Source organism: Pan paniscus, chromosome 2 (genome assembly GCF_029289425.2).
Source record: "Pan paniscus chromosome 2, NHGRI_mPanPan1-v2.0_pri, whole genome shotgun sequence".
Taxonomy (NCBI): domain Eukaryota; kingdom Metazoa; phylum Chordata; class Mammalia; order Primates; family Hominidae; genus Pan; species Pan paniscus.
The window spans coordinates 113,842,130-113,860,340 of record NC_085926.1 but is presented as its reverse complement, the minus strand read 5'-3'; the positions used below and the strand labels follow the sequence as shown (position 1 = coordinate 113,860,340).

At 40.0% G+C, this 18,211-nt stretch overlaps 1 protein-coding gene across 2 annotated transcripts in view; it reads left to right on the top strand.

The window, feature by feature from the left end:
- Nucleotides 1-18,211, top strand: part of LSAMP (limbic system associated membrane protein) — a 630,015-nt gene that overhangs the window by 575,930 nt on the left and 35,874 nt on the right. For both annotated transcript variants that reach the window (XM_024928236.4, XM_034957145.3), the window contains exon 4: nt 9,618-9,752. In XM_024928236.4, coding sequence (XP_024784004.1) covers nt 9,618-9,752 — 135 coding nt within the window. The remainder of the gene's footprint in view (nt 1-9,617; nt 9,753-18,211) is intronic.

The following is an 18,211-nucleotide window of genomic DNA, read 5'->3' as shown; positions in this document are numbered from 1 at the left end:
GATCTGGGATTTTAGGGTGAACCTATATGAGGTCATTGCAACATCAGGGTCTGTTAAGAAAGGGTGAAGGGCTAGATGGGGTTATTGTCTGCTTTGTTTTAATTACATTTCAAAGGCTTCTGTGGCAGCTTCAAAACTCTGCCTAGCAATCCTTCCATAGTGCAATCACCCTGCTGAGTTTAACACATTCACTTACTAAATGCCAATTGATTTATGTGACTCTTAAAAACAGCAACTGCTGCTCTCATCTCTCTTGATATTTAATCCTGAGCCATGGCAGAGTTGCTAATAACAGGTCTGGTAATACCCCCACAGTTCTGATGACAATGGTGAGTGATCTTGTTTGTTACTGACTCTGTCCAGCAATTCTAATCTTTGTCCCTGCCAAACAACCCCCTGCCCCCAGGTTTTAAGAAAAAGTCTAAAAAACAATTAACATCTGCAGGAATCTTTACTTCTATTTTATTCCCAAAGGACTCTTTTAAGTATATGGGGCTTTTTTAATCCTTTGTTTTCAGTTTTGCTCTTCTTGCCTGCACCCGAGGTCATAAAAATGAAGTAGGAGAATGGGTGCTGGCTTTAGGAGCTACATCCTACAAATGTTCTGCAGCCCCTGCTCCAGTGATTTGAATTACAACTCATGTGTAGATTACAAATTTAAATCCACAGTTAGCTCAAATCTCTTACCAACCCCATATTTCCAAGTACCTATAGAATATACTCCACAGTATGTCCCAGGAAAACCTAATACCAACCATATTAGAATGGAACTCATTATCTTCACTCCAAAATAAGTACCCCCTCCTAATTCGCCAAGTGATTCCACCTGCATTCACACTTAGGAAGTCATTAGCTTCCAACCTACACACTGCATTTAGAATACATTTCTTCATACCTGAGAAAACCAAGTGGACTACAGGAAATTCAGGGCAGGTGAGGGTCTGTGTACAGGGTCCACATTCCTTCTCCTACCCTCCAGGGGGACAGTGCCACTCTCTCTCATTGAGCCCAGACACCGCCTCAGAATCCTTCTCAACATCATTCCCCAGGCAGCCACTGTCAGTTAAACAAGGTTGATCACAATTTTTTGAAATCTTTGAAGAGCCCATCTCCACTTTCACAGTAATTCACAGGAAGGCTCATCAAAATACACGTTAGTACTCAGTGTCGAGAAACAGGCACTGAGAGTAAATAGTGTTGGTGTATAAAGGACTTTAAACAAATAGAATTTTCATACGATTTTATGCTTACACATCATGTTTCCTATATGGTGTGTAGGGAGGAAGGAAAGGAAAGAAGGAAGAAAGGAAGGAAGGAAGGAAGGAAGGAAGGAAGGAAGGAAGGAAGGAAGGAAGGAAGGAAAGAAGGAAGGAGGGAGGGGAGGAAAGAGGGAGAGAGGGAGGGAGGGAGGGGAGGAGGGGAGGAAAAAAGAAAGAAAACAAATTACAAAATAATGCCATTGTACTCAGTACCCTGTGGGTGCTGGCAGGCTTAAAGGAGATGTAGTGGTACCTCACATAGCAAATCCAGAGTCCTCAAACCACCCGTCACATCCCAGTGCATGTCCTCACACATCACCATCCTCATTTTTCCTGCTCCGAGACTTCTAGATTGCCACACCCTTTTGCAATTTGCCAGCCCTAATTTTTTCTCCACTTGCATTTCTTAAGTTCCTGAAAACTTATTTCTCCCAGAAATCTTCTCTAGTACTAAGTCTACTCTACACTGTCTCTGTAGCTCCTTTGCTGGTTGCTGGCATTTTTGTGTACCAATAGGTTTTTATTGCTAATGGAGGGACTCCTAAAAATAAATGGTTGAGAGGCTAAATTTTTAAAGATCAACTTTTTTCCCCTCATTTATTGGTTCATTTGATCTTTTCAATAAGGAAGTTAAGTGAAGTGGACAAACCTCATAAAAGATGAAGCCTGCCTTTTTACCTTCTTTATCAGTTATTGAGCTGCATTGCTTTGGAAATTTCTCACATGTCTTATTCTCAATCTCCCACTCTATACTTGAAAGAAAGAAAGAAAGCAGATTCTGAGAGCTAAGAATCCAGCCAACTGTAGCATCCTTCAGCATTCTAATGATAAAAGTAGGCATGCTTAGTTCGGAACATGAGTCCCAAACGTCCACAGACCTGGGTCAAAGCTCATGTCTTCCTTACTAACATTATAAGCTTGGGCAAGTTTCTTGACTACTCTAAACCTGTGTTCCTATGTGTTACACATCTGTAAGCAATCTTAAAACTATCATGAATTAAATAAGATAATATATCTGGGTCACTTAGCACAGTGCCTAGCAAGTGTTTATTAAGAGGTAGCTCATACAACACTCACTCTACAGTATTTCTTAAACTTTTAATAGGTTCCGACATTGTGCTACACACTAGGGAAGGGATACAGTGATGATCAAAACCAAATGTGGTTTTTACAGTGGTAAAGCCTTACAATGTAACCATAGCTATTCTCAGTACAATCCCCTTCAGAGAACTAAATATAGGGGATTCTGACTTCAAGCATCACATTTAGAAGGGCAGGGCAGTTTCTAAAAACTGACACCAAGTAGGGGGTAATGGTTTAGTATAAATACAATAAAAGAATGTCATGGCCCAGGACTGAAAAAAGGATGCATGCATGGCAGCCTCAGGCTGGAAGCTCAGCTCAAACTATTTCAGCTAGCTTATTTTTTATATGTGAAAGCAAAAATGCAAATCATAATGAATTGGATCTCTCTGGATGCCAGGAAGAATAATCCCAGGATGTTCTTTTTCATTTGGCCCATGCTCATTCATAGAGCCAAAGCCAGTTGTGAATCTTCCCTGGCATTGTTCTTGTCACTGGTTTCTGGGTACTAACTACATCCTTTGGGGTTGCAGAAGGCATGGGGCCAATTTGCATAATCCACCCCCTGTTGTGTCTTATTATTCAAATACGGAACATTTCTATAGCAGAGTAACCCACCCCTTCCCTTGCATGCAGCTCAAATGTCTTAACAGTCATATGCCTCTTTCTTCAGAAAACTCTCTCTCTTTTCATTTCCATTCCTCCAACTCTTCCCTAAAATCGTTCTCATTATATCACATCTCTCCGTTTTTGTTTTTGTTTTTGTTTTCTTCATCCCCTTCAATACCTTGTTCTTCCCTGTGTCTCCTTATCCTGCTGTGGTTGTTGCTTTTGACGACTGCATCTACCCCTTCCCTGCCTTCTTTCAATCAGGGATCATTTTACCACTCTTCACCCCTCCCTTCCAGTGGTGAAAAGTGAGGATGAGAAGTGGTTTCAGCCTTTGGACAGCAACACTGTCAAACACTAAGGGGTCTCTCAGGTGGAATGTGAAGCGGAGAAGCAAAAACTTCAAATAATCTGGAGAGACACATGGCTGGAAATACAAACAGAACCCTACTGCAGGCATCTTTTCTAGATTTCTTGTGTTTCTTTCTCTCTTCCTTTCCTTAGCATTTTTGTGTAGAACGTGATGTGCAGGAAAGCAGGGAAGAAAGCAAAAACAGGAATAGGTGAGAGCATGTCCTTAGGGGAAAACAAAAGCAAAACATGAAACATACTGTAAGAACAGAAACATGGTACAGCATTTGAAGTTCTCACAGGAAACTTCAAATGGCATCACTGATTCGTGATCTTTTTTCCTTTAATTTTCGTAGGTAGAAGTTCATAGCTTGCTTTTCTTGCTTACCTACTTCACTCACATTTCCAATCACAGACCCACACAAACACAAATATACATACATATACACCTTGCAAGATAAATTCTAGTTCTTTGCTTTTCATTAAACTGTATGTATGTTTGTGTTTATAGCTAGTGTGTTTACAGCCACTTGCATGTAAATATTCAAACGTAGGTGAGTAAAAGGAATAGCAACCCCATTTCAAGCACATCTTCCTATCTGTGAAAGATTGATCTACCGAGATGCTATACTTATAAAAGTCTTCTCAGAACAGTGAAAAAAATGATCCATTCATTTCCTAACATACTTTCCTTGGAATTCTATATTTTTAAAGTCACAAAGTGCTCCAATTTAGCAAGTTTCCTAAATTGTATTTTTTGTATCTCAAATAAAAGGAAAGACAGGTACTATAATGATTATTAGAGCAATAGTCTTTAAAAATTTTTTAATTCCAAATATGGGGCTGGTTGTCATGTCCCGGGAAGTTTTTGAGGCTAGTCCTGTTCTGCTTAGTGAGCAAATATTTGAGGGTGAGGAAATGTGTGTGCTGCTCACACACATTTAACAGTAAAATCTTATATGTAAATAACTAGCTTTTGTGGGGTGTGTGTGTGTGCATGTGTGTGTGTGTGTGTGTGTGTGAGAGACAGAGAGAGAGAGAGATAGAGATGGGAGGATGGAAGGAGGGAGAGGGAGGAGAGAAAGAAAGGGAATGAGAGAAAGCAGCACCATGAAAATATATTTAATTTCAAATGGCTCCTTTTTACAAATGCCTGGTTGACCTTATAAATCTAAATCAGTCAACATTTTGCATAGCAACTACAGGGCTCACTAAAGCATGGAACTCCGAAGGCACTGTACTCAGAAGGCAGCACCTGGCATGCTTTAATTGGAGTTATTCCTGGCTGATTTGCCTCCACATTGGGGAACACAGGAGAGAACACTTTTCTCTTGCCATTAGCTCTAGGCCCTTCTTTCTGACTTATGAAGAAATATTAAAAGAACTAATATGTACAACTTGAGTAAACAGTGACTAAGAAGGGATATGCTAATTATGTGCAAGAGTTTAAAAGGTGCATACACTGAGGAGGATGAGAAGTTATTTAGCCTGGTAGCTGAATATTGCCAGGAGACACAAAAACACATTAAGCAAAGGGAGATTTAAACTAAACACTAGATCCCAGAATAAACATAACACTCAGCGATGTGAGCAGGCTTGTGGAAATTGGTTGAGATGTTTAAAATACCAAAATACTGAAATTTGCATTTCAAGTAAACATTTCTGTAAGGGCAAAAAATAATAGATAGGGACAAGAGAAAGACCCAAATTGTGGCCATAGAACTCGTCTACCAGAGAACTTAAACCACAGGTTTTGTGTCCATTTCTGGCCTGAGAGTCTTTTTAAGGTTGAGAGAATAAAAGACATTATTGGTAGGACCCTGGGGTTCAGAGCAGCCGGTCAGAGAGAACTGAAGGAAGTGGAGAAAAGTTGCCCTCTTGGGGACAGGCTCGTGGGGGCAAAGGGAAAGAAAGGAACAGGAGAATCTGAGTGCATTTTAGAATTTTGTGACTCAAGATTCAGCTGGTGTATTCCATGCCTTAAAACAAGAAACGGCACTTGCTAAGATTGTATTGTGCCTGTGTCCACAGGGAGCTCTGTTGGTTTCCAAAACGATAACTCCACATGGCAGATAATTCCTCGGGACATGGCCAGAGATGCCCCTGTGCAGTCCTTCAACAGCAGAGTATGCAGCACACCCTTTCTTCCCCAGTAAAAGAGAACTCTATTAGGATCATTAAAAGGCAGTGGAGTTTTATGCCAACTTCTCTGACAGAAATACTTAGCCACTTTTCAATACTTAGCTCTATTCTCTTAAACTACATGAAGTGCTGACAATGACTCTAGTATCTCTTTGAATTTCTTAATTCAGTTCAGCTTTATCTCAGTCCATTCAGGTTACTATAACAAAAATACCATAGACTGGGTAGCTTATAAATAATGGAAATGTATTTCTTACAGTTTTGGAGCTTGGGAAGTCCAAGATCAGGGTGCCAGCAAATTTACTGTCTGATGAGGGCCCACTTCCTGATTCAGAGACAGCTCTCTTTTCTCTGTGTCCTTACGTGGCAGAAGAGGCAAAGGAACTCTCTGGAGTTTCTGTTTTCTTTTCTTTTCTTTTCTTTTTTTTTTTTTTTTTTTGAGATGGAGTCTTGCTCTGTCACCCAGGCTGGAGTGCAGTGGCTCGATCTCAGTTCACTGCAACCTCCGCCTCCCAGGTTGAAGCAATTCTGCTGCCTCAGCCTCCCAAATAGCTGGGATTACAGGCACATGCCACCACACTTGCTAATTTTTTTGTATTTTTAGTAGAAATGGGGTTTCACCATGTTGGCCTGGCTGATTTTGAACTCTTGACCTCAAGTGATCTGCCCACCTCGGCCTCCCAAAGTGCTAGGGTTACAGGCGTAAGCCACCATACCCAGCCTGGAGTTTCTTTTATAAGGGCACTAATCTCATTCATGAAGGCTCCATCTTCATGACCTAATCACCTCCAAAGACCCCACTTCCAAATACCATCATCACTTTGGGGCTTAAGTTTCAACATATGAATTTTGGAGAAGCACCAGCATTGGGTCTGTAGCAAGCTAACTCAACAAACATTTATTGAGTGACTAATCTGAGCCAAACTCTGTGCTAGTTCATGAGGATATTATGAGTAAGGCATGGTCCCTGCAACACTTACAATCTGGAGCTTTGGCTTTCCAACAACAGAAAAGCTCCCATTTCCTGTTAAATTTCTGTGAATTGGTAAGAAATTCTCAAGTGAAGCAGTAGAGATAATGCATTGTGGGAAAAGTCTCCTGGGTGTGACTAGAACAGACTAATCAGGAAGGGCCAGGGAATGCAAGAGTTTCAACTGGAGGATCCAGGGAATAGGGAAAGGAAGCATGACAACAGGGAGGGCCCAGGGGTGTCTCTGAATGTTTTAAATTCAGTTTCTGGCTTGAGAGTCTTCTTAAGGTTGAGAGAATAAAAGGAAATATTGGCAGGACCCTTGGGTTGAGAGCAGCCAGTCAGAACTGAAAGAACTGGAGAAAATTTGCTCTCATGAGGACAGACACACCGGGGCAAAGGAAAGAAAGGAGCAGGAGAATTGTTGGATGAGATTGGTTGGATGATGCAATACGGTGTAGTTTCCCCTGCCGATAGTTGGTTTGCACCTTGAGCCTGCTCCCACTTTATTGAGATAGCCATGCACATTGTGTGCTGGAGCCAGAGGCTGCCATCAGAGAGGAGGAGAGCTATCACAGGAGAAGCAAAAATGATGTCTCTGCCTCCCATGTGGGTCACTTAAGGGAAAACTCTCCTTTTATCCTCAGGTAGTTTAGGGGAAATTCTAGAGACATGAGATTGAAAGTTTATCTGATAAGGATATGTTTTATTATCTGCTTATCAGGAACAAATGAGATTATTAATACTTATATTGGTATGTAAGAATCCCAGGCCCCAAACACAATAAATATTGTTTTATTTTCTGTCATTCATCTTACTATTTCCTTTCATAGGTGCCATCTTCCAGAATTGGTAGGGCTTTAGTTGGTGCAGCTAAAAATAATCTTTCTCTCTCCTGCAACTGTTTAGTTTTTGTTTTTGTTTTATAAATTCAAAAAGCGAAGTAGGGACCCATAATCCACCATTTCTAGGTATTTCATGGGAATTGGAAAGAATTCAGTGTTGCCAACCATTTCTAAGATTATCCTTGTTCTCTCCTTCTACTGACAGCTCTGTCCCCAACCAAGATTAAGATTATGGGTGGGGGATATGCAGTATGGGAAGAAATACTAAAACATTCTGAAATTATTATTAACTATTTTCTCATTAAAATTTACCATTATTCTCAAAATAAATAATGCTATCTTACTTTCTATTCTACCTCTGCATTCTAGGTTTTCAATGAGCTTACACCTATTTCTGCCTGCTAAATAAAAAACTAATTGTCAAAGTTGCCATTAGCCTTCAGGGTATTTATGTTCAGCTAGAAGAGTCTTAGCATCAAATAGTTGGCATGACACTTAGTCCATAGAAACAATATGCAGGAAAGATCTTTTTACCCCTTCAATCCTAAATCCTGCCCAATTAATCCAGAAAAGTAGCCAGTTACCCTTTCTGAGATTACTGTTTTCTTCTCTACTACATTCTACTTCTACAACATGTAAAATCAGATCTAACTACTTGCTTTAAATGTTGGCAAAGGAGAAGAGAAAAATGTAGACAGGAAAAAATTAACCACTTAAAAATAATATTTAACTATATGCTGTAGACTAATTCTAAAACATTCTCAGTAGAAGCATGTGCTAGATAAAGATAATGTGCAGAACTTCAGAACCAAATAATGTTATATTACTCTTGCCTGTTTTTTTAATCAAGATTGTACAGTTTCCTCAAAACTAGTGATATTGACAATTGAGAGAAGACTTGAAGCTTGGAATATCCAGAGAGTTGTGTTATAGAATGCTAGCAAAGAAGCCCCATGTTCTGTCGGAAGCCTAGTTAACAGGTTTAGCTGATATATTTAGAGTAAATTTGTCTCCTTGCTAACTGTCTGTTACGTCGATTTGGTCATCGAGGAATTTCCAAAAAAAGGAAAACAGCTTATGGCATTTGAGCAGAGCTAATGATTGGTACCATTTAGTATAGAATGACCAGGAGCATCGTGATTGCAGGACTGTGTTCTTTAACACCCTCCCCAGCTGCTCTATCCTAACTCGCGTAACAGTGGAGTTTTGAAATTTTGGGGTGAGGGGGTTCCGTTTAGCTAGAGTTGAAGTCCTTGGGCCTTTCTGGCCAAGCTCTGGCTAGGCTCTTCCTGCTACCCAATCTCATTTCCTCTTCTCTTTCCTCTTTCACCTTCTCTTTCCTCAATCACCTTCTCTTTCCTCTTTTCATTTTTCTCCCTCTCTACTTCTTCCTTATTTCCCTCTCCATCTCTTCAGGAAGAAAACGGTTTAATCAATTATACTCCACATAGGGGAATTTAAACAAGGTTTCTTAAGTTGAGATTTCTTTACTAAAATGCACACACTCAACTATGCAGATCTTTCCAAACAGGACCTCCCTATTCCTAATCCCAACTTTTAAGCCAATAATATTTAACTCCCTACCCCAAACCCCAGATGACACAGTCCATCACAAACACACCATCAGCAGCACATTCTCATGGATCTGGCCCATGGCCTAAAAGCCTCTAGGATGATGTAATTTGATATAGAACAGAGATCACAACTGCCAAGACAGTTTAGCATACAATCCTTGTGAACAGAATTTAACAGAATCTGGAGAAGAGTGGTGGTTTCTCAAAAGGAAGCCACTTTGTCTAATAACAACATTGGTGTAAAGAGTGCTTTGCAACAATAAAAAAAGAGTGCTTTGCAGCATGGTGTAATAGATGATGTTGGTGCCATATCCCTTCAGAGCACTTTATGATTTGCATGTGCCTCCCGCCAGCTCCCACTTTGTTCGAAACCCTTAACCAGCGACTAGTGAGTGCATGCACCTATGAACACCCCAGCTCCCAGCCTCATGATCAGAATAATTTTGAAGTGGGACATGAGCTGTCCCCAGGCCTCCCTGAAAGACTGAGCCACAGTTGCTCTCTGTGGGACTTAGCTTGGCATTGCATCCTTGCTTGGCTTCTTTTTCTTCCAAGTTCCATTTTCCCATTTTCTTTCTGGTTTTTCCTGAGAGTATTTTCTACTCAATCACTTTCATAAGATTTTTGTCTTGAGGTCTGCTTCTGTGGAATCTGATGTCAGACAAAGTACATTTTCAAATCATTGAAAAGAAATGTGGATTTATTGCTTTTAAAAAGAATAATGAGAGGATCTACTGCCTATTTCAGACTTTAAAAAAGAATCATGAAAACCTCTGTTTTTCAGGAAGGGAATTTGAAGGAGAAGAAGAATATCTGGAGATCCTTGGCATCACCAGGGAGCAGTCAGGCAAATATGAGTGCAAAGCTGCCAATGAGGTCTCCTCGGCGGATGTCAAACAAGTCAAGGTCACTGTGAACTGTGAGTACAGCAGGAGCCAGCAGGTGCTAGGTGCCCAGGGTGCACCTCTACCTCCAGTGAGCTCTAAAGATTCCATTAGCAAAAGAACATTGTATTTCAAGCAGATGCTCCTCTGGCCAGGAATGCACATTTATACATTGAACACTTCCAAGGGCAGGACTTGGCCTTTGAATTTGATAAATCAACTCTAAATGTAATCCATAATACATTTAACAGTACCCTTTTCTACTCAGACTAAAGAATTAAGAAAACATGATCAGACAGCACTAACATTGCTGGCGGTCACTATGCTGGTCTTCGTGGAAATCAAGGTCATACTACTTTAGAAAAAACAACAATTTGTATCTGGTTTAACTGGAATTTCCATCTTAATGCATTGTTTGTCAGGAGGGAATGCCTCAAGATTATATTTTATCCTCTGCTATTTAAATAATTGGCCTTGGGAACAAATTAGAGCCACTCTGGTCAGATACCATGTGTCCCTGATGGCTAACAGGAATGTCTGATAAGTTAATTTCAGTTACCTATTTGTCCCAAAGTATGGGCATTAGAAAGGAAGATTTCACTAAGATGCATAGGTAAGTGGGCATACTTTGAACTTCTCGGATGAAAGGATTCTTAGATGTAGTTCAAAAGAGGGTGGGCGGGGGGAGGATCTATATGATATGTGTCACCCAGCAAAGGAATAAAGAGAATTCGTTTACCCTGTTCAGTTAGCACTGACTCTGCATCATTCAAATTCAAGTTCCCACATCACACAGCTGTGGCTAGTGTCAGGGACAAAGGGAAGCTTTGACAGTTCTTCCCTTCTATGCATTGAATGCACGCACATCCTACATACACACATATAGGCACACAGGCATACATGTACAAACATCTTAATCCATATTTGAAAGTATCCTTTAGGCTATGACGAGTACTTTCTGTCATCTCATGTCTTCCTATGTGCCAGAGATTTTATATAAATTCTCTCTTTTCTACTCAACAACCCCAGCAAGGTAGATATAATTGAGATCATTTTAGAGTTTGAAAAACCACAACCCAAGGAGGTAAAACTGCCCATTCAAAGTGACACAGAAAGTAAATGTAAGAAAAGGGATTCAGACTCAGGTCCATTTGATTCTAAAGCCCACACTCTCAGGAGGAAGATAAGGACTTTGCAATTCCACATACCTACTATGTGCAGCATTGAGTTAAGAGATTTATATTGGCCGGGTATGGTGGCTCACCCCTGTAATCCCAGCACTTGGGGAGGCTGAGGCGGGCGGATCACCTGAGGTCAGGAGTTCGAGACAAGCCTAGCCAACATGATGATACCCTGTATCTACTAAAAATACAAAAATTAGCTGGGTGTGGTGGTGGATGCCTGTAGTCCCAGTTACTCAGGAGGCTGAGGCAGAAGAATCACTTGAACCCAGAAGGTGGAGGTTGCAGTGAGCCGAGATCGCGCCACTGCACTTCAGCATGGGCAACAAGAGTGAAACTCTGTCTCAAAATAAAAGAGAGAGAGAGAGAGAGAGAGAGATTTATATTTGTTGTGTAATCCCCACAGCCATTTTAAACCTATGAGATAAGCATCATTAGTCTTACTTTAGAAATATGGAAACTGAGGCTTGGAGAGCTGAGGAAACTTGCTAACGTTTACGCAGCCTATGCTGGGATGCACCATTACCTGTGACCTTCTCCAGCCTTGCAGACCTCTGAAACAAGCAGCAAAATCTCTTTCACATCAAACCGAGAGGAATCTAATAGAAACAAATGACTCTGCTATAGTTTATGGCACTCATTTCCAAGAAGCAAGGGGTTGCATTTCATGAGTTCTGAAGTGCTTCTATCCCTAGCTATCTTCAAATTTTTTAGTAATAGAGTTTTGAAATGCCAGTTATTACTATTATTTTCTAGTGTTGGGTGTGTTTCAAAGACACATTAATGATCGCAATGTTATAGAATGCTTTAGGACCTTTTTGTCACATGAAAGGCAACTTCTCTGGCTGTTTGTGTAAGTTTATAATTAGGTTAGCTTCTTTTATGTACATACAACCATGCCATCATCTTCCATCTCTTCCCTGACTTTTGGAGTTAAGGTTTCATTTTCTCTTAATTGACCTTCATCTTAATTAGATTTCTGAAAGTCCAATCATGGTATACATAGAAAATATTTATGCTTCCATTGTGTGAAACATCAAAGTGGTCTGGATTGCAGATGGTTCCCAAGATCAAAGCTAGCCGCCTGGGTCCTATTATTATTAGTGCAATTAGTCTGACATTGCTTCTTCTTGACCGTCCCCAAAGTGTAATTTAAAGCAGAAGAAAATACTTATAATTTTCAAGAAAAGACTTTTATGAAAATGTGAGCTTTTGCTAGTGATGAGTGAACCACAGAATATGGACAGAAATTTGAGATTCTAAAAAGATACCTCATTACAAATTATATGGAAAACTATAATGAGTTTAGTCACATATCCAGGATGTCCTAACAAGCAGGACCTAGCATGTGCCTGATCTTACAAAAATTGCTCAGTAAATGTGTATTGAATAAGTAGGTGAAAAATTCACAGATAAACTCTGCCCTCAACATTTCTCCAAATTTTGCAAATAATATGGTCACAAATCTTGAAACATATTTTATCAATTTCCTTTGGAATCACCTTTTACCAAAACCTCATGAGCTGTGTTTATATTAAAACTAGTCATCACAGAGTTATCCTGTTCAAACAATTAATCCAACTTAAATATAGTTGTATTAAGTAGATGAAGCCTCTCAGATTGAATTATGGAACCAAGTCTGCCTAGCGACACTCTTACATGCAAAGAAATGCCCAGGATCACCTCTGTCACTTCATCTAATCCTACCGGCCATGAAATTCATTATTTAAACTGATTCTGCTTCCTTTTCAAAACACAGGCTTTGGAATTAGGTCAGGGGATCTGGATGGTTAAGATAACTACTGGCCAAATAGATTATTGTAATGAACAGACCCTGAGTACCACTACAAGAAAAAAAAAAAATCTCAGGGCTATTAACTTTCTCCCATCAGCACTTCCTTGACTCATTTACTCAGTTGCCAACAGATGTTTGTTGCAGGGCACTGAGAGACTAGAGCAGTAAAGAAGAGAGACATAACAGTCTCTCCTGTTGAGCTCACAAGCTGGACTCTATGGTCTCTCCTTTTTACTTCTTTTGGATAGCACTTCTCTGCAGTAGGCATATAGCATTACACATAGCCACTTTTACATGCAAAATCTGTTTTCTAAGTGGTAGGAGGTCCTGGAATTTACGGAAAGCTAAAATATTGGCTCAAAATCTCTTCAATTAAATAAGCTTAGTATAATTTAGACAATAGACAGGACTTTCAGCTTTCTGTATCTTACCCACAATGTAGCTGTTAATTTCTTTCAGATACCAGTCCTAGGGACACTCTGTTCTTTCATTGCAGGTTCTAGGTGCAGTTCCTCAATTTCAGTTCACAGTGCATTAAATGTAACTACTTTTGAGCTTGTCTCATCCTAGTGCCCAGTACACCTAGAATAATATCTAGCACCTAGTAAATGTTTAACAAATACAAACTGTTAATTTTATCTAGACTCTTTCAATATTGGACTCTTTTCCTATTCCTGGAGAAATTTTTCTCAAAAGCTGCTCCCAGCTCTCAAGCCTGTCCCCGCCCCATTGAACAGCTGACGTTCCCACCTTCCACTTTCCCACAGGTCTCTCTCCAAATAGGTTCACATTGTCACTTCTCACAACTCCTTTTCCCTTTATTTGTCTGTCTCTTTGAATTCAGTTCTGCCTCCACCCTGGTGTCTAGAGCTAATCAACCCAACCAACACCCATGCTGGGGCACTTGGGGAGCTGACATTTCTAAATGTGAGCTTGCCTTACATTTGATAGCCATGTATTTAGAGGAAGCAGAGGTTGCCACAGAATACCCAATTGGGACTGGAGACACCTGTTGCCTCCAGATAATGTATGTGTATTTTAACCGGTATCTTCAGTGATTTGATTCAAAAATCACCTAATGAGAAAACATTAGGAAAATAACTTTTTTGTTTGTTTGTTTTTGAGACAGGGTCTCACCCTGTTGCCCAGGCTGGAGTGCGGTGGCCCAATCTCAGCTAACTGCAACGTCTGCCTCCTGGGTTCAAGCAATTCTCATGCCTCAGCCTCCCAAGTAGCTGGGATTACAGGCGCGTGCCACCATACCCAACTAATTTTTGTATTTTTAGTAGAGACATGGATTCACTGTGTTGACCAGGCTGATCTCAAACTCTTGACCTTAAGAGATCTGACTGCCTTGGCCAGGAAAATAACTGTTTAATATGGAACCAGACTGGCCAGCTTCTCTAGCTTTTCATAGTTACACCTATTCAGTCTCCATGCTCATCTTTAGTTTATTCTTGCCTGTGGGTAGGTAATGGTAAAGATATATCCTAATATTTATGAATCTATTATGAGGTCTTCAGAGGAAATATTCAGTAACAACCCAGAGTACTACAATGTTTCATTATAATTTTGCAATATGGACAAGAACCATAATTTTCTAAGTACCTTCAGAGTACCAAGACTCTCCTAGAGATTTCATATCAATTCACTGTAATCATCACACCAACAGTGGCCAACTATATTAATCCATTTTCACACTGCTGTAAAGAACTGCCCAAGACTGGGTAATTTAGAAAGGAAAGAGGTTTAATTGACTCACAGTTCCACATGGCTGGGGAGGCCTCAGGAAACTTACAATCATGGTAGAAAGCAAAGGGGAAACAAGGCACATTCTTCACAAGGCGGCAGGAAAGGGAATGAGTGCAGGAGGAACTACCAAACTCTTATAAAACCATCAGATCTCATGAGAACTCATTCACTATCACGAGAACAGCACGGGGGAACCGCCCCCATGATTCAATTACCTCCACCTGGTCTTTTCTTTGACACGTGGGGATTATGGAGATCACAGTTTGAGATGAGATTTTGGGTGGGAACACAGCCAAACCATATCACCAACCAAATTGGAAGGTGTATTGGGCCTGGTCTGCCCCAGTGAGAAGTATTTACTTTATCACTGGCATTATTTAATATACATTGTTTAATATTGCTGGCACATGGTAACTTACAAAAAAGCAATTCTAAATCAGTCTTATTATCATTTCTAAATTCTATACAGACAATGTGTTTCTTATTGCCTACATCCTCTGCCTCTGCTGCTTTTTATACCACTGCACACTTCCCATGGGAGACCATCTATATCATCCCCACGTAGAGAGGACAAAAACAAAGCTCAGTGAGTGTAAGCATGCTGTGACACAAAATCAAACAGCTTTTGTGAGTGGTAGACTTGGAACTCAAACCCAGGTCTAACTCCAAAGTCCTTTCTTTATCCATGATACCAAGTGAATAATAATACTATAAAATAATACGCGCAATCACTTTAGGCGTTAAAAGTGCTCTCATATTACTGATTTCATTTGATCTTTACATCAGACCTGTGAGATAGACAGGCAGGCATCATTGTCTATATTCCTAGGTGAGGGGCTGCAAGGGAGCATTGTGTCCCATGGTAACAATCCAAGTGGCACTAGCAGAGATTGAGTCTGCATTTCCTGATTCCTAATACAGGTGTATATCCACTGTGTCGCCGCATGTTGTGCCATTGTTTGTACCCTGTAAATAATAGAAATATGCAACGTTTACCTTTCCATCTACCAGCATGCTCCCTCCCCTGAATGGTATTTTTTCCTACTAGAAATTCATTGTTCTCCAAAAGAATTCATTCAAATAGACGTACCAGAGCAGAGAGGTTCAGAGCATGAGTTTCAGAGCATGATAAACCTGGGGTTAAATCCATGGTCCGTCAAGTACTGACCATGTGAATTTGGACAACTTACTAACCCTCTATAAACTTGTCTTCTCTTTCATAAAATGGGGTTAATCATATTTACTTCCTAGGGCTAATTATTTGGATAAAGAGGATATCTAAAACCTAGTAGAATGCTGACATGCAGTAAATGACTATACATTAAATTTTCTATTCAGAATGTTGTTCTTTTATACTAATATTCCCAATATTAGTAAGCTTAAATGAATGATATTTTATTTCCTAGTCCTCTGTTTTGTTACCCTATTTATTCTGATTGAAAGAGTCTTGTTATTGGTGATGTCAGAAGAAGAAAGGCCCTATTAATATTTTCAGAACACGGAATTTTGAATTAATATAAACTGGAAGAGTCCTTTGACAATTGTAAGCTATTCCAAAGTCACATAAAGAATAACAATGGACCTCTCTGTGCAGCATTTTTATGATGCCACATTTTTATTATAACCATATTTTGAATAAGGACATCTATTATTTTAACTACACAAAGCATGCTGCAGTGTGATTTGTAATAGTCTTTCTTAGCCTCACCTATGCAGAATTCATTACAAATGAATTTTGAAATGTTCATTTCAATAAGCCATGAAAAAATAAACTTGCACCATGGTGTCATTTGAAAAATATTAGAAACAATGAGCTCTTTGTATATTTATCAGTATTCATATATTTACCCTGGTACAAGAAAATTCCTAAGTTTTCAAAGAGAGAAGCAAGTAGTTGGTCTTTGTAACTGACTAGATTAATGCACTTGTAAGTGCTCAATCCTAGTTTGCTGCCAGCTTCCCCATGCTGGGGTCTCTGAGGGGCTAATAAATAGCTTGCTGCTTAGTAATTCAGGTTCCAAACAAATTGAGAAGTAAGGAAAAGAGTGGTCAGGGAGATCTAAATGTTCCCATTTTTAGAGATCAAGGTGGCTAGAGATAGTAGCTTAGTGTGGCCAACTTACCTCCCCAGTCATGCATGGCAACCCTGGGGTGGGACGGGCCTGCCCACATGAAAGCAGAAAGGAGAGAGCCCAAGTAAGCCTTCTGACATGGAGAAACAGAGGAGAACCTCTGCTACCATCCAGAAGCTTGGTCCCAAAAGGAAGAAAGGAAAGATATGAGCCAAACAGGCCCAGTGTCTTCTTCCCAAATTTTTCAATCAGAAAAATCATTTATTTCCTTCCCCGGGTCCCAAAGTGGTAGGGGACCAAGGGTAAATAGTCACTATTTGGCAGTTATAACCATGTGGCTCCAGAAACTCACAAACAGTAGTTAAAATTTATTTTACAAATTGGGAAATTGAACAAACAAAATTCATAAGCAAAATTATCTTCAGCCAACATCAATGGGCCAATGTGCTACAGATTATGGAGTCATTGGCAGCTTAAGAACACAATACAGTGAGAAGAAATGAGGACTGGAAACTAATATTTATTGAGTATTCTACTGCTGGTCATCTTACTTCTTTACTTATGAATCTTATCTCAGTGGATGGCATTACCCAGATGCCCAAGCCAGAAATCAGAGTGTTACCTTTTCAACACTCCTTCTTTTCCTCACCCTTATGAAATCCATTTCTAGTCTCATCAGTTCTGAAGCCTAATATCTCTCAGCCTTCAAATGCACTTCCCTGCCTTGGGTTCCAACATTTTTTTTATTTTTGAGACAGGGTCTTGCTGTGTTGCCCAGGCTGGAGTGCAGTGGCTCGATCTCGGCTCACTGCAACCTCCATCTCCTGGGTTCAGGCAATTCTTGTGCCGCAGGTTCCCGAGTAGCTGGGACTACAGGTACACACCACCACACCCAGCTAGTTTTTTGTATTTTAGTAGAGATGGGGTTTGGCTATGTTGGCCAGGCTGGTCTCAAACTCCTGACCTCAAGTGATCCACCCACTTGGGCCTCCCAAAGTGCTAGGATTAGAGGCATGAGCCATCATGCCCAGCCCCAACATTTTATAGACAAGGAAATGGAAGCAATGTGACTATTGGCAAAGTATTAAACTCTCAAACGAGGAAGGACAATGAGGAACAGAGCCTGGATTTGAGCTCATGTCTGCCAAATTTTAAATCCAAGCCCAGAACCTCTATTCTGTGTCCCATCCCTTTATTAATATCTCCCCCACAGCACCACTACTACCAACTATTGCATTATCCTTTGAACTGATGTGCTCTAATGATCTATATAACCAATTTTAGAAGCTAGCTTCTTTTTTAAAAAGATAAAAAAGAAAAAGGCTCAAACTGGTACAGATGTTTTCCCAGACCACAGCTCTGGTTAAAAGTAGAGTCAAAATCAGACCTCAAATTTCCTCTTCTTGACTGCTAATCCTGGTTCTTAAGCCATGGAATAGGTAAATGAGTTATAATTTGGAAAGTTAGCAATTTAAGAGTTAAATTAGTTAAGGGTTTGAAAATACACTTGGATCATCATGATGCCAACCACCCATTTGAAAAGAATGAGCAGTTTTAACTAGAATTGGGATAGTTTACAGTTGGAAAGGATGCTACAAATCATTAAAATAGGATTCCCTCATTTTATAGGTAATAAAACCAAGGCCCAGAAAGAAAACGTATGATGAGAAGTCCAAACAGCCAAACTCAAACTA